This window comes from Hemitrygon akajei, chromosome 9 (genome assembly GCF_048418815.1).
Source record: "Hemitrygon akajei chromosome 9, sHemAka1.3, whole genome shotgun sequence".
In the NCBI taxonomy this organism is placed as follows: domain Eukaryota; kingdom Metazoa; phylum Chordata; class Chondrichthyes; order Myliobatiformes; family Dasyatidae; genus Hemitrygon; species Hemitrygon akajei.
The window spans coordinates 87,357,400-87,374,139 of NC_133132.1; the positions used below are offsets into that span (position 1 = coordinate 87,357,400).

General features: G+C 40.1%; 1 protein-coding gene across 7 annotated transcripts in view; it reads left to right on the forward strand.

Annotated features, from left to right (window-relative positions):
* The window catches only part of rims1a (regulating synaptic membrane exocytosis 1a), a 549,448-nt gene that overhangs the window by 388,178 nt on the left and 144,530 nt on the right, over nt 1–16,740 (forward strand). Inside the window, exon 20 of one of the 7 annotated variants that reach the window (XM_073056477.1) lies at nt 14,650–14,745. The exons of the other annotated variants lie outside the window; for them this stretch is intronic. Coding sequence (XP_072912578.1) covers nt 14,650–14,745 — 96 coding nt within the window. The remainder of the gene's footprint in view (nt 1–14,649; nt 14,746–16,740) is intronic. 7 annotated transcript variants of the gene reach the window in all.

Genomic DNA, 16,740 nt, shown 5'->3' on the forward strand with positions numbered 1-16,740 from the left:
ATAATGGTCCCCAGCTATCCTCTTCAAATATATTTTTAAAATGTCTTTGAGTTCTCTTCAATTCTGTTGACCACACCTATTTCATGTGACTTTTGCCCTCTGAACTGTTGACTTCAAATCTCTCCTATATCCTCTATAAACATCAAAGAACTCAATTAATAAATTCCTATACCCGACATGCAATTTAAGGATGCAAATCCTTAATTTCCTTGGTAAGCCATCTGTGCTCCTTACCTTTAAATGGTCATGCTGATTCTAAACTCCTAGTATTTTGCTTTTAAGTGCCTCCCACTTATCAGATATTGTTATTCCCCCTAGCTGCTGCTTCCAATTTACTTTTGCCAAGTGATATTGTTTACTATTGATGTCAGCCCTCCCACAGGTTAAGACCCTAGCTTAAAGTCCAGTTTTATCTTTTTCCGTAAGTACCATAAAGCCTACCAAATAGTGGTCACTGTTGGCAATTGTGGTCACAGACACTTTCACCACTAGCCTATCCTCATTCCCTAAAATAAGGTCGAGTACAGCTCCCTCCCAAATAAGACTTTCCTGGGATATTTAACAAATTCCATCCCTTCTGTTTTCCTTACGCTAAGCAATCTAACAACTATCATATTGTTTTTACAATCTAATGCTAATTGTGTTTATGTGTTCTTTCAAATCTCACGGACTATTTAGGCATCCGTGGTTTGATCCACATTAAAGAGATTACTCCTTTCTTATTTCTAAGTCTACCCATTTAATTTGATTTGATGATCCTCCTGGAATATTGTGTAGAATACTCCTACTCACCCTGATCAGCAGTACAACACCTCCTTCTCTTTGAGGACAACTTCCACATTGCACCCCCTCCACCTGTAATGTATTAAAATATTATACCCAGAAACACTGAGCTTCCATTCTGTCTTTCTCTCAGCTTTGTTTCCGTATCATAGTCCTACATGCCGATCCGTGCTCTTTGCTCAACCATTTTTCCTGAATTAAAGTAAACACAGGTAAGCCTACTATCGTATATATGCTCCCTGACCTATTTCAACCTTCTCTACCCATTCTATTTGCCTACTCCATTTACTGTACGTGTTTTCCCCCCTCCTTCTGCTGTTATTATTGGTCTCACCCCATCCACCACAAGTTTAAACCATTCAAAGTAGAATTGATAATCCTCCCCACCAGAATATTAGCTCCCACTCCAGTTTAGATGTAACCCAACCTTTATGTTCAAGCCAACCCTGGTCCCAGAAGGGATTCCAATTATCCAAATATCTCAAGCCCTGCCCCTTTGCATCAGCTCCTTAGCTACACATTCTTAGCAGCTTGTTCTTCCTATTTTAACCCATTACTTCAGTACCTCGTAGCACAAGGATTAATCCTGAGATTATTTCCCAAGAGGTCTTGATTTTCAACTTTATATAACTCTAAATTCCCTTTGCAGGACCTCATTCTCTCCTTACCTATGGACCAACATGGACTAGGAAACTGCTCCCTTTTGCAATGTTCTGTGCCCACTCATTGATATCCATCACCCTGGCACCATGGAGGCAACACACCAAACTGGAGATTCGCTCCATCCACAGAATCGCCCTTCTGTCCCCATGACTACTGAGTTTTTTTTAAATCACTGTTGCTTGTCAAAAGTTTGCGTTACCCTGAAGTACAAAAGAACCAGGCATCATGGTGCCCCTGCTGCTGTCGTTTTCCCTAAGAGACCATCCGCCCACAGCATCCAGGAGACTCCTACACTACCTATCTGCTCCTCTTGGCAATCACCCATCTATCTTGTTGAGTTTGCAGTGTGACCACCTTCCTGAAAACTCCTATCTACAGTACTTTCTGCTCACCAAATCCAAATACTTATTCCACCTGATCCTTTTGGTCAGGGAGGAGCTGTAGCCAGACACACTTCCTGCTTCAGGAATATTTGACCTCCCCCTGGTCTTCCCATTTTGCAGAAAGAGCGTACCACTACACTGGCTGCCTTTTCTATCCCTGACCTGAAATGCGGCTAAAGAAAAAGAAGGAAATACCTTTCCTTGACTTTATGCCCTGTTAGCATTCAGCCTCACTAATCAAAGCCTCTGCACTTAGATATCAAGCTCAGCACTTCAGCCTCAAAAACCATTTGCCCACAGAACAGTTATTCCATGTGAACTACAGCCTATTTTAAACTGCTCCTTTCTCTCCCTACAGGTGACGCCAATCTGAAATTAACAAGCTCCTTACCTTGCTTACACAATTTTTAATTGCTGGCAATTTTTGCATTTAGATTATTAAATAAAATGAGAATAGGGAAGTTACTCAATCTGGCTACAATTTTCCATACCTTTTAAATCTGGGGATAATGCCAGTTGACCTGGATATTGTCAGTGTCACCTTTAACAAAAATAGGAGAGGGCAATCAACCTCTGGTCATTGATTTTAAAAAATTATTTGCGGCAATTATGCAAGATAAACTGAATTGTCATTTATAAAAAATATAAAGGTTAGATAACAAACAAGTTTATTTTTGTTAAATCAAATACAATAAAGGTCAATCATATCTAACAAACATATCTAACAGTTTGTAATGAAGAAGCAATGTGGATTCTGAAGGAAAAGTAGTTGACATTGTGTATAAGGACTTTCAAAAATGCAAGTTAGGACATTCATAGGTGAGAGTGAAGCTTAACCAGTATCGAAGCACTCTGGGATGAAACCTGTTTCTTTGATTGTCGAAGCCCTTCACAATGTTGGTGCTTCCCAGCAGAAGACAGTACTTGGAAAAGAACTTCAAGTAAGCTTGGATATCTAGCATCTGCAAACCTTCTTGTGTGTATCAAGTAAAAGTAAGTTCTGATTGTCAGGTGTCGAGTAAGCTGAAGCAGTTCACTATTCAGCAGGATAGCTAGGCCAAGTTAATTAGCATACTCCTACAGTTCTGATTTCTAGCCATTCTCTTTCCACATCCTTACTAACATTTCTTTGTAATAGTATAACCAAAATTGCCAGTGCAGTTCCTTACCCATAAAGGTTGACATATTTCAATTGATCCCAGCCAACTCCTAGCCAGTAACGTAATGCTTGGCAACTTTATCTTTAATGTGACTCCTTCATAAAGTGCACTTACTTTCTCCATAACATACCTTTTCATTAAATGGAGGACCTTTCTCAAAATTTAAAATGGTATTCATGAATTTTCCAGTATGAAAGTGATAGAGGCAAGTAAAAGAAAATTAATAAAGTCATACATTGATTTAACAGTCTACGCATCACTGCCTTCACAACCAAGTTCTATGTTTCTTATGTGTTCTTGTTTATGCCCAAAACTCTGCTAACATGTTACTTCCTGGAACCATAAATAGAAACATAGAAAAACTACAGCACAATACAGGTCCTTCGGCCTAGAAAGTTGTATCGAACATGCCCCTACCTCAGAAATGACTAGGTTTACCTATGGCCCTCTATTTTACTAAGCTCCATATAACTATCTAAAAGTCTCTTAAAAGACCCTATTGTATCTGCCTCCATCACCGTTGCCGGCAGCCTATTCCACGCACTCACCATTCTCTGAGTAAAAAAACTTAAGGCTGATTTATACTTGTGCGTCGCATTGACACCATAGGTATCAAGTACCCTACGCCTTACCTACACTGTACCCTATGCTGTAGGGTGACATGCACCTCCTCAGAAAATTAACTCACACGTTGCGGTGACGCAGACCGCAACAACTGTGATTGGTCCACTTGGTAGTATCGCATTTCCTCTTACGCATTTCCAGTTGCTTCTTCTCCGCCATGTCTGTAGGCTGTGTGTACACCGATGCGTAATAGATTAAGCAAATTGTCAAATCTACCTGCCAACTTGCGAAAATGTTTGAAATGCATTTCCTCGTCCATGTCTCTCCTGAAGAAACTCAACACAGTGGCATAGAAACCCCACCGCCAACTAGCGTTTTGGCGCACACCAACGTACGCTCGCTACAGTGTAGAGCGACGCAGATGTGAAAATCAGGGCTACGGCATAGGCTGTGGCGTAGCCTATACGCACAAGTATTAAGTCAGCCTTTACCCTTGACATCTCCTCTGTACCTACTCCCCAGCACCTTTAATATGTGTCCTCTTGTGGCTACCATTTCAGCCCTGGAAAAAAGCTTTTGACTATCCACACACTCAAAGCCTCTCATCATCTTGTACACCTCTATGTCACCTCTCATCCTCCTTCGCTCCAAGGAGAAGAGGCCAAGTTCACTCAACCTATTCTCAAAAGTATGCTCTCCAATCCAGGCAACATCCTTGTAAATCTGCTCTGCACCCTTTCTATGCCTTCCACATCCTTCCTGTAGTGAGGTGACCAGAACTGAGCACAGTACTCCAAGTGGGGCCTGACCAGCGTCCAATATATCTGCAACATTACCTCTCGGCTCCTAAATTCAATTCCACGACCCCAAGATCCCTCTGATCCTCCACACTGCCAAGAGTCTTACCATTAATACTACATTCTGCCATCATATTTGACCTACCAAAATGAACCACTTCACACTTAAGCAGGACAGCATCTGCCTGTCCTGCTGCGTTCCACCAGCATTTTGTGTGTGTTGCTTGAATTTCCATAATCTGCAGATTTCCTTGTGTTTGCACTTCACACTTATCTGGGTTGAACTCCATCTGTCACTTCTCAGCCCAGTTTTACATTCTATCAATGTCCCGCTGTAACCTCTGGCAGCCCTCCACACTATTCACAACACCTCCAACCTTTGTGTCATCAGCAAACTTACTAACCCATCCTTCCACTTCCTCATCCAGGTCATTTATAAAAATCATGAAGAGTAAGGGTCCCAGAACAGATCCCTGAGGCACTCCACTGGTGACCGACCTCCATGCAGAATATGACCTGTCTACAACCACTCTTGTCTGGATCCACAAAGCAATGTCCCCTTGGATCCCATGCCTCCTTACTTTCTCAATAAGCCTTGCATGGGGTACCTTATCAAATGCTTTGCTGAAATCCATATACACTACATCTATGGCTCTACCTTCATCAATGTGTTTAGTCACATCCTCAAAAAATTCAATCAGGCTCGTAAGGCATGACCTGCCCTTGACAAAGCCATGCTGACTATTCCTAATTATATTATATCTCTCCAAATCTTCATAAATCCTGCCTCTCAGGATCTTCTCCATCAATTTACCAACCACTGAGGTAAGACTCACTGGTCTATAATTTCCTGGGCTATCTCTACTCCTATCACTGGTCAGTACATAAGAGCTGATCCTCCTGTGATTTAAGATTAATCTCACCAAGAAGCAATGTTTAGACGTTGATCTAAATGGACAGATTGGATTGGAGTTTATTAGCCGTTAAGAGAAGTTGGACAAGCTTGGACTGTTTTTTCTAGGACATCAGGGGCTGAGGAGCAACCTAATAGAAGTTTTCAGAATTCTGAGAGACATTGAAAGGGTGGCTAGTAAGGCTTTTTCTCAAGCTAGAAAGGTCAAATACAAGCGGGCTTAGGTTTAATGTGAAAGAGGAAAAGTTTAAAAGAGATTTGAGAAGCTTCTTTGGGTTGCACACTGGGAACGATAATTGCATCTCTCGGTGCAATTACTGGTGAATGGTTTTCACTGAGATGTTTGACAGCAAGTGTTACATATACCTGGAGTACAGGATAGAGTAAATAAATCGCAAACCAGAATATCTGCGGATGCTGGAAATCAGAGCAATACACACAAAACGCTGGAGGAATTCAGGAGCCCAGGCAGCACCTACGGAAATAAGTAAATGGTTGATGTTTTGGGCCAAGCCTTTCATCAGGACTATTTAGTCTTTTCTATAGATGCTGCCTAGCCTGCTGAATTTCTCCAGCATTTGTGTATTACTAGACCAAATAGGTAATTATTTTTATATGGTTTTATAGGGCTTTTGATTAATATGTCATAATAAAATAACACTGGGTAAACCTGTAGAAATAAACAACAGCCAAATCTAAAGCTCCTGGGAAGATATGAGAGTAAGATTAAAATAAGAAAGTGAACTTAAGATAAATGTCATGATCATAATAATAGTAAATGCATGGTCTACAGAGAAGAACTCCAAAATGGCAAAAGAGATTATAAGGAAAGATTAATGAACAACATGAAAGGAGATACAGATTTTTTTTAGTATTTAAATACTGAACAGTCAAAGGAAAGGTGCAAAGGAAAATAATCTTGTGGAGGCATAAGGGATAAATACGCCGCTTAGTGTATCATAACTCTATTAACACAACTGTTGCTGCCAATATCACACTAAAATTGGATATGATAATCTTGAATGACAGCTGAACTTGAAGCAGAACAGTTATCCTGTTCAGATAGGATGTGTCCTCCATTACTGAAGGGAGTAAGGCTATATATAACATTTTCTGACCAGAGTTTTCTGTACCTCCTTAGATTTGGGAGTGATGCCAGAAGACTTGAAGATTATACAGTGGCACTAGAGAGTTTGTGAACACTGCAGAATTTTCTCAATTTCTGTATAAATATGGCCTAAAATGTGATCAGATCTTCACATGTCCTAAAACTAGATAAGGAGAATCCAATTAAATAAACAACACAAAAACATTATACTTGTTCATTTACTTACTGAGAAAAATGTTCAAATATTATATGTTTTTATTGGAAAAAGCATGTGGGTCTCTGGGGTAATGCCTTCTACAAAAGCTATTTGGAGTCAGGTGTTCCAAATTGAAGTGTGGGTTGTAGAGGTTCCCTGCCCTATTGAAAAGACTTGCAAAGTCAGGTTACTGACAGAGCCTGCTCTTCTCAAGAAAGATTTGTTTATGTGCACCATGCCTCAATCAAAACAACTTGCAGAGGACCTTATAGAAGAATTGCAGAGATGCAAAAAGCTGGAAAAGTCCACAAAAGCATTTCTAAAAACCTGAGTGTTCCATCAGTCCACAGTAAGAGAAATTGTCTACAAATGGAGGAAACTCAGTACTGTTGCTACTTTCCCTAAGAGTAGGCATCCTGCAAAGATCACACCAGGAGCACAACATGCAATGCTGAAGGAGGTGAAAAAGAACCCAAGGGTAACAGCAAAAAACCCGCAGAAATTGCTAGAACTTGCTAAAGTCTATGTGTCTACTATAAGAAAAACACTGAACAAGAATGGTGTTTATGGAAGGACACCACAGAGGAAACTACTGCTCTCAAAAAAAAACTTTGCTGCATATCTCAAGTTTGCGAAAGGCCACCTGGATGTTCTACAACACTTCTGAGATAATGTTCTGTGGACAAAATGCACATTGCTACATTTGGAGGAAAAAGGGCATGGCACACCAACACCAAAATCTCATTCCAACTGTGAAGCCTGGTGGAAAGAGCATCACAGTTTAGGGCTGCTTTGCTGCCTCAGGGCCTGGACAGCTTGTAATTGTTGAGGGAACAATGAATTCAAAATTGTATCGATACATTTTACAGGAGAATGTCGGAGTAGCAATCCATCACCTGAAGCTTAATAGAAGTTGCATAACACAACAATACAATGATCCGAAAGATAATTTTAAAAAGAAGAAAATTCGTGTTTTGGAATGGCCAAGTCAAAGTCTTGGCCTTAATCCTATAGAAATGTTGTGGAAGGACCTGAAGTAAGCAGTTCATGCAAGAAAGCCCACCAACATCCCAGAGTTGAAGCAGTTTTGTAGAAACATAGAAAATAGGTGCAGGAGTAGGCCATTCGGCCCTTCGAGCCTGCACCACCATTCAGTATGATCATGGCTGATCATCCAACTCAGAACCCTGTACCTGCTTTCTCTCCATACCCCCTGATCCCTTTAGCCACAAGGGCCATATCTAACTTCCTCAAGTACTGTTTGTAAGGCGGAATGGCCTAAACAGTACTTGTAAGGCGGAATGGCCTAAAATTCCTTTAAGCGGATGTGCAGGACTGATCAATAGTTACCAAAAAGATTTGGTTGAAGTTACTGCTCTTCATGGGGGTCACACCAGTTACTGAAAGCGAAGACTCACATACTTTTTCCAACAAATACATGTAGTATTAGGTCATACTTATGCAGAAATAGAGAAAATTCTACAGGATTCACAAACTTTATAGCACCACTGTATATAGCACAACCTGTACCATAAATAGATGAAGTGTAAAACCAGTAAAGATGGAACAATTAATATGATGTCCATATAATTTAAAACAAGGAACAGTACAGCACAGGAACAGGCTCTTCAGCCCATGATGTTATGCCAGACTAATTAAAATAGTAATTAAATGCCTTCTAAATTAATCCCTTCTGCCTGCATAATGTCCATATCCCTCCATTCCCATCACATTCATGTGCCTATTTAAGAGCCTCTTGTACTGGAATGCTAGTGACAATGTGAAACAAAATGACTAAGGGGGGTAGGAAGGAAGTTAAGAAGCAGGACCGCAAATGTAGTAATCTCGGGATTACTGCCTGTGCCACGCGACAGAATAGGAATAGAATGAGGTGGAAGATAAATGCATGGCTGAGGGATTGGAGCAGCGGGCAGGGATTCAGATTTCTAGATCATTGGGACCTCTTTTGGGGCAGGTGTGACCTGTACAAAAAGGATGGGTTGCACTTGAATCCCAGGAGGACCAATATCCTGGCGGGGAGGTTACTGGGGAGAGTTTAAACTAGAATTGTTGGGGGGTGGGAACCAAACTGAAGTGACTGGGGAAGAGGAGAAGAGGAGGTTAGCTCACAAATAGAGAAAGCTTGTAGACAGTGCGAGAGGGAGGATAGGCAGCTGATAGAGAAGGGACACGCTCAGACCGAAGGCCTGAAATGTGTCTATTTTAATGCAAGGAGTGTTGTGAGCAAAGCGGATGAACTTAGAGCATGGATCAGTACTTCGAGATATGATGTGATGGCCATTATAGAGACTTGGATAGCTCAGGGACAGGAATAGTTACTTCAAGTGCTGGGTTTTAGATGTTTCAGAAAGGACAGGGAGTGAGGCAAAAGAGGTGGGGGCGTGTCACTGTTGATCAGAGATAGTGTAACGGCTGCAGAAAAGGTGGACGCCATGGAGGGATTGTCTACATAATCTCTGTGGGTGGAGGTTAGGAACAGGAAGGGGTCAATAACTCGACTGGGTGTTTTTTATAGGCTGCCCAATAGTAACAGGGATATCGAGGAACATATAGGGAAACAGATGCTGGAAGGGTGTAATAATAACAGAGTTGTCATGATGGGAGAGTTTAATTTCCCAAGTATCGATTGATATCTCCCTAGAGCAAGGAGTTTAGATGGGGTGGAGTTTGTTCGGTGTGTTCAGGAAGGTTTCTTGACACAGTATGTAGATAAGCCTACAAAAGGAGAGGCTGTACTTGATTTAGTATTGGGAAATGAATCTGGTCAGGTGTCAGATCTCTCAGTGGGAGAGCATTTTGGAGATAATGATCATAATTCTGCCTCCCTTACAATAGCATTGAAGAGAGATAGGAAAAGACAAGTTAGAAAAGCATTTAATTGGAGTAAGGGGAATTATGAGGCTATCAGGGAGGAAATTTGAGGCTAATTGGAAACAGATGTTCTCAGGGAAAAGTACAGATGAAATGTGGCAAATATTCAGGGGATATTTGTGTAGAGTTCTGTATAGGTACATTCCAATGTGACAGGGAAGTTATGGTAGAGTACAGGAACCATGCTGTACAAAGGGTGTAATAAACCTAGTCAAGAAGAAAAGAAAAGCTTACTAAAGGTTCAGAGAGCTAGGTAATGTTAGAGATCCAGATGATTATAAGGCTACTAGGAAAGAGCTTAAGAAGGAAATTAGGAGAGCCAGAAGGGGCAATGAGAAGGCCTTAGCGGGCAGAATTAAGGAAAACCCCAAGGCATTCTACAGGTATGTGAAGAGCAAGATGATAAGACCTGAAAGAATAGGACCTATCAAGTGTGACAGTGGAAAAGTGTGTATGGAACTGGAGGAAATAGCAGAGATACTTAATGAATACTTTACTTCAGTTATTCACTATGGAAAAGGATCTTAGTGATTGTAGTGATGACTTACAGCAGACAGAAAAGCTTGAGCATGTAGATATTAAGAAAGAGGATGTGCTGGAGCTTTGTCAAGGGCAGGTCATGCATTATGAGCCTGATTGAATTTTTTGAGGATGTGACTAAACACATTGATGAAGGAAGAGCAGCAGATATAGTGTATATGGATTTCAGCAAGGCATTTGATAAGGTACCCCATGCAAGGCTTATTGAGAAAGTAAGGAGGCATGGGATCCAAGGGGACATTGCTTTGTGGATCCAGAACTGGCTTGCCCACAGAAGGCAAAGAGTGGTTGTAGATGGGTCATATTCTGCATGGAGGTCGGTCACCAGTGAGGTACCTCAGGGATCTGTTCTTGGACCCTTACTCAGTGATTTTTATAAATGACCTGGATGCTGAAGTGGAGGGATGGGTTAGTAAGTTTGCTGATGACACAAAGGTTGGAGGTGTTGATAGTGTGTAGGGCTGACAGAGGTTACAGTGGGACATTGATACGATGCAAAACTGGACTGAGAAGTGGCAGATGAAGTTCAACCCAGGTAAGATTTACAGGGATGTTGCCTGGATTGTGGAGATGCCTTATGAGAATAGGTTGAGTGAACTCGGCCTTTTCTCCTTGGAGCGAAGGAGGATGAGAGGTGACCTGATAGAGGTGTACAAGTTGATGAGAGGCATTGATTGTGTGGATAGTCAGAGGCTTTTTCCCAGGGCTGAAATGATGGCCATAAGAGGACACAGGTTTAAGGTGCTGGGGAGTAGGTACAGAGGAGATGTCAGGGGTAAGTTTTTTACTCAGAGAGTGGTGAGTGCGTGGAATGGGCTGTCAGCAATGGTGGTGGAGGCGGATACGATAGGGTCTTTTAAGAGGCTTTTAGATAGGTACGTAGAGCTTGGTAAAATAGAGGGCTATAGGTAAGCCTAGTAATTTCTAAGGTAGGGACATGTTCCGCACAACTTTGTGGGCCAAAGGGCCTGTATCGTGCTGTTGGGTTTCTTTGTTTCTATGAATGGTCATTTAGGAAAGAATACGAGCTAATAAAGAAAGCAAACATATATACAAAGGCAAATTTTGACTCACAAACTTGAATTCTTTGAAGTGATTGATATTGCATATCTGGTCTTTCAAAATGCCAAGTATTGACTTACAAGGGACCTGTAGAAATGAAGGGACAGGGACAGGTTGATGAAAAATTAATCAAGAGCTGACATGGTTGGCAAGCAGAGGAGAAGGGTGATCACATGAGGTCACAGGGTGCCTGTCCTGAGCAACAGCAGGAAGGTTTAAAAGAAAAGTCCATTACAGAGGTAAGAGAGTAATTGGAGGAACCAGCAGAGAGGCAGTTATGATCAACTAATTGAGAAGCACACCAGCCAATAAAAAGAAGGCAAGGAAATGTGGAGTGGCCATTGCGAGAACGGCCAGTATTTGAGACTTTGGTGTAAGGCGTTTTGGTGTGAAGAGTGACAGATAAGAACAGGTAAGGTCTGTTACTTTTAACTTTTCATACTGTACTTTGAAAAGTATGAAAAGGACTCCAACCACCAGGTTCAGGGACAGTTATTACCCCTCAACCATCAGGCTCTTGAACCAGTGGAGATAACTTCACTTGCCCCATCACTGAACTGTTCTAACAACCTATGGACTCACTTTCAAGGACTCTTCATCTCATGTTCTAAGTGTTTATTATTATTATTATTATTATTATTATTATTATTATTTCTTTTATTTCCCTTTGTATTTGCACAGTTTGTTGTCCTTTGCACATTGGTTGTTTGCCCATCATGTTGCATGTGGTCTTTCATTGATTCTATTATGGTTCTTGGATTTACTTTGTATGCCCGCAAAAGAATGAATCTCAGGATTGTATATGGTGACATATATGTACTCTGATAATGAATTTACTTTCAGCTTTGAGATAAACAGTATGGTAGGCAGGGAGGTGTGCCCAGCCATTGCTCTTGAAGGACTGAATCAAGAAACTGAAGCTGGTGCTGGAGTACTCAGGAGGACTTGTGTACAGTATAGAAAATCGCCAAAGAACATAGGAGAAAAATAAATCTGTTAGAGTTATGGTCAAAAAAATAGCAGATGAAACTTAATACAGGCAAGTGTGGGGCGTTGTACTTTAGGAGGTCGTGTAAGTGTACATTAATGACAGGATCATTAACAGCATTGTTGTACAGAGGGAACTTGGGGTCCCTAGCTCTCTGAAAGTGGTTACATAAGTATATAGGTTGCTTTAAAAAAAAAGTGTATGGGATGCTTTCCTTTATGTTGAATATTGAATATATGGGTAAGGATGTTACATTGCAACTGTATAACATTTTGGTTAGGCCATTGCAATCAGTTCTGGTTGCCTTATTATAGGAAGGATGTGGAGGGTGCCGAAGAGGTTTAGTGAAATGCTGCCTGGATTAGAGGATATGTGCTACAAAGTGAGATAGAAGAAACCTGAGTTGAACAAACATCAGAGGCTACAGGGACCTGATAAATGTTTATAAAATTATAGGAGGCATAGATAACGGTAGACAGACAGAATCTTTTCCCCAGGTAGTTAAATGCTAGAAGACATGCAATTAAGCTGAGAAGGGGAAAGTTTGAAGGGGATGTGCATGGCAGATTGTTTTGTACACAGCGTGTGTAAGTGCCTAGGATGGGCTGCCAGGAATAGTGATGCAAGCAGATACGGTGCAGATATTTAAGAGTCTGTTAGATAGGTGCATGAAAATTTAATTTAATTCGGCATCATGTTTGACACAGACATCATGGACCAAAAAGCCTTTTCCTGTGCTGTACTGCTCCATGTTCTTTGTTTGATATTTATATCTACATAAGTCATGTTCAGATCTGTAAAGTATATGACAAAGAGTAATAATTCCAGCACCGATTCCTGGAAGATGTTTGTCTGGATTCCAATCACAACCCTTCATAACCGTCCTCTGTCACCTATTAGCAAAGTCAATTTACATCCAGTTTATTAGCTTGGATCCTGTGGCTTCTAACTATTTTGGGAAGTCTCCCATGTGGGACCTTCTTATTGGTATTGAGCCTTAAATGCCAGTTTCTGTTCACGATACACAAACAGCACCTCAATGTTGGTTACCCACCATCCTTCTGATTCCTCAAGCCTTTGTAATTGAATAGTTTCTAGCTGATAGTGGATGTGGCCCATACTTGCCTGGCTGCCAGGCTGAGCAAATTAAAGCTAAATTAAATCTCATTTGAACTTCACACTTCTGTATCCTTGTTTAATAATTTTTACTTCATTGATTTTTACTTCATTGTGGATAAAACCTGGATATCAATCTTTATGCAAAACTTAAAGAAATTATTTTGACATGCAACTTGGCTGTTGTTATGAGAATATATGTAGCTTCTTCTTGTGTAACACATTCAAGATGCTGGAGGAATTCAGTAAGTCAGGCAGCATCAATAGATGGGGAGTAAATAGCCAACATTTTGAGCCAAGACCAACTTTCAAGGATTATAAATCAAGACAAAAAACTGAATTAGCATTGTATAATATGTGGTATCCCAAGCAATCTACCTTACAACTTCAGTCTGGAATTTGATTCCACATACATGACTTTAGTTTTTAAATTATCAAAATCTTAAATGCTTTATTTTGAAAAGTAGGTTCTCCCAGTTCCTCCAGCAGATCAGGGCTTCTCTCCCTTCTCTCCTCCTGCCGCAGTCTTATTCTTTGTCCTGCTGGCCCAGCTTCTGTGTTTTCCTTGCCCCATTCTGAATATGGTCTCCTCCCACCAGAATTCCCTGCCCCATCCAGTCATATTGCCTAGCAGAAAGCAGAACAATATTGAGCCTGCTGGTAAATCAGACAGGATCTCCAGGTTCCTGGCTCACCCAAATTATCTTTAGAGTGCAGTCTCTTTAAGTTGTTGTGTAGGAGGCAGCTACTGTGCAATGTGTTCAGCGTGACCAGCTGCTCTGCCAAGGTTCCAGTGTGACCAGCTGGTGTACCATGAAACTAGCAGGACACAGTCACAATTTTGAGTATGCTGCCCCCTTTAGTATAAAAGCAACATTGTGCATAAAGAGAGGGCAGTGGATGATGAGCAAAGTAGTTGCGGAAGTATAGGCATATTGTACATTGACACTCATTATTATAGTTAATCTCTTCTTGACTGTGCAACTGTTTTTTCGTTCAATTTTACTTTCTCTTGAAATGTATCATAATCTTTATTTTTTGTTGCAGTTAATTTTTAGTTATAATTTTCACTTTTGCCTGATGAATCTGCTTTCTTAAATTCGTTTAATCAGACTTAAGATAAAACCTCAGTCAGTTTGTTAAAGATAAACCCAATTGTCAGCTGTGGTGTTATGGAAACTATTTCCAGAAGACTGAGATTTTCAATGCAATTTTTGTTGAAATGAGGAGAAAGCAGTTTTTTCTTTCTCCTGGGAGCTCAGATTTCAAACAATTAGTCAGAATTAAAATTATTTGAATTTAATTTTGCTGGAGCCTGTTTAACATTTCTTCTTTTATTTTTCTTGCTTGCTGTAATATGTCTCTTATTTGCTACCTTATTTTTATGTATTTGAATTTTTTTCTGATTTTGAGTGGATAATTCTGTATGTTTGCATGAATTAATAATTTGCTTTTAATATTTAATTTTTAAATTGCTCCTGAAGCTCCACTTTGCCTTCCTGCTTTAAATCCAGCCATAGACTGGATAGATCTCAGAGTGGCGAATCACGGATATTGTCATTTACAGACATCTTGATTAGGTAAGAAGGGTTGAAAGTGTCTGGATGTTCCAGTTACTTTCTTGCTACTTATCTGAAGAACAGGAAATTGAATTTACTACCCTCTAGTGGCTGCATTTAACAGTAGGTTTCAGTTTTAAAGAAATGTAGCTATTTATTTTTCTTTAATTTATTTAGAGATATAGTGTGGAATTGGCCCTACCAGCCCTTCAAGCTGAGCTGCCTAGCAAACCCTGACAACCGCAATTTAACCTAACCTAATCACGGGACAATTTACAATGACCAATTAGCCTACTAACCAGTACATCTTTGGACTGTGGGAAGGAACTGGAGTACCTGAAGAAAACCCACACATTCCACAAGGAGGATAATCAGAGACTCCTTACAGAGGACGCTGGGATTGATCTCCAAACTCCGATGACTCAAGCTGTGGTAGTGTCAGAGTAAGCTCTATACTACCATTTATGTTTATGTCCCCTTGTTCTGGATTCCCTCCCCCTCCAGAGAGACTGGTTTCTTTCCAACCTTTCTAAGCTATAAAAACTTAAAGCAATTTAAACACCTAATTTGAATCCTCCTTGAACTTTACCAGAGAGAATACAATTCTTATCCATGCTACCTTTCCTTGTAATTTAAATTTATTTTTACCTTCTGGTGACCCTATACTGCATCTTCTCCATCCAAAGGAGAAGTCATTCCCCTTTGAAAGAAAACTATATGTATTGCCAATTTAAGGCAGGAATAACACGAGGTTTTCTCTCAAACAACTTTCCCTCAAACAGTGGCAGAAGTGGAGTTTTGAAATATTTTAAGGCAGAGTTGGATAGATATTTTTAAGCATGAAGTGAAGAGTTATGAAGGGCAGATAGAAAAGCAGAGCTGAAGTTACAATCCGATTGACCATCATCTTTTTAAACAGTGAAGTGTCATGTCTTCTGTAGTCACCCTGCCATTGTGCTGATTCCTTCACCTCCTGCCTGATTGCAGCCCACTAACATTAAGTATCCCTTTCTTTGTAACACTCACCTTTAACCTAGCATCTTCTACCATTGCATTGTTAATTAATATTAAACTAGGTCCTGTGGAATACTGATAATAGGATGCCTTGTGTATAAAACATATCAAATCTAGTGAACAGATGCAAAATTAATTTTAAAAATTCATGGACAGTTATTCTCAGATCTATTGTACTTGCTAATCTGGCATCCAGTTAAGTAGTACCTCAATTTTAATGTTCTCAACTTTGGTTTCAAATTCCTTCATGTTTCATAACACAGTACGTCTGCAATCTTCTTCAAAGGTATTGCTCAGCTATTTGCAACCCTCCATTTCTTTTTTTCTTCTTTCTTACTTTTTTAATAGGGATGTTGGGGGGAGGGGGGCTGGGTAACACATTTTTTTATACACATTTATTCTGTAACTATTTGAAAACAATAAAAAAAGTTTTTAAAAAATGGAAAAAAATAATGCACCAGTAAAATGTTTTGTTTTCATTCAGGGGGGAAAAAAAACAACAAAAAAAAAAACCTCCATTTCTGGCCTCTTAATCTTCCACTATCACCAGCTGTGATATCATCTGCCATGTTCCTAGGCTCTGAGATCACTTTTCTTAATCTTCCTCCCTGACTGCTCCCCTTTCTACCTAAGATGCTGCTTTAAAGCTGCCTCATTGTCCAAACTTTTGCTCATCTGTCCTAACATATTTATTGCTTGAGACAACTTTGAATTGCTAACATTACTGAATCAGAATCAAGTTTAATGTCACTGGCATTTGTTGTTTTGTGGTGAAGTACATTGTAACACATAAGAATAAACATATATAAATTATACTAAGAAATATATATTAAAAATTGCATAAGTAGTGCAAAAAGAGAGCAAAAACAATAGTTAGTATTCATGGGTTCATTGTCCATTCAGAAATATGATGGTAGAGGAGAAGAAACTGTTCCTGAAACATTGAGTGTGTGTCTTCAGGCTCCTGAATGTCCTCCTTGATGGCAGCAATGAGTAGAGGCT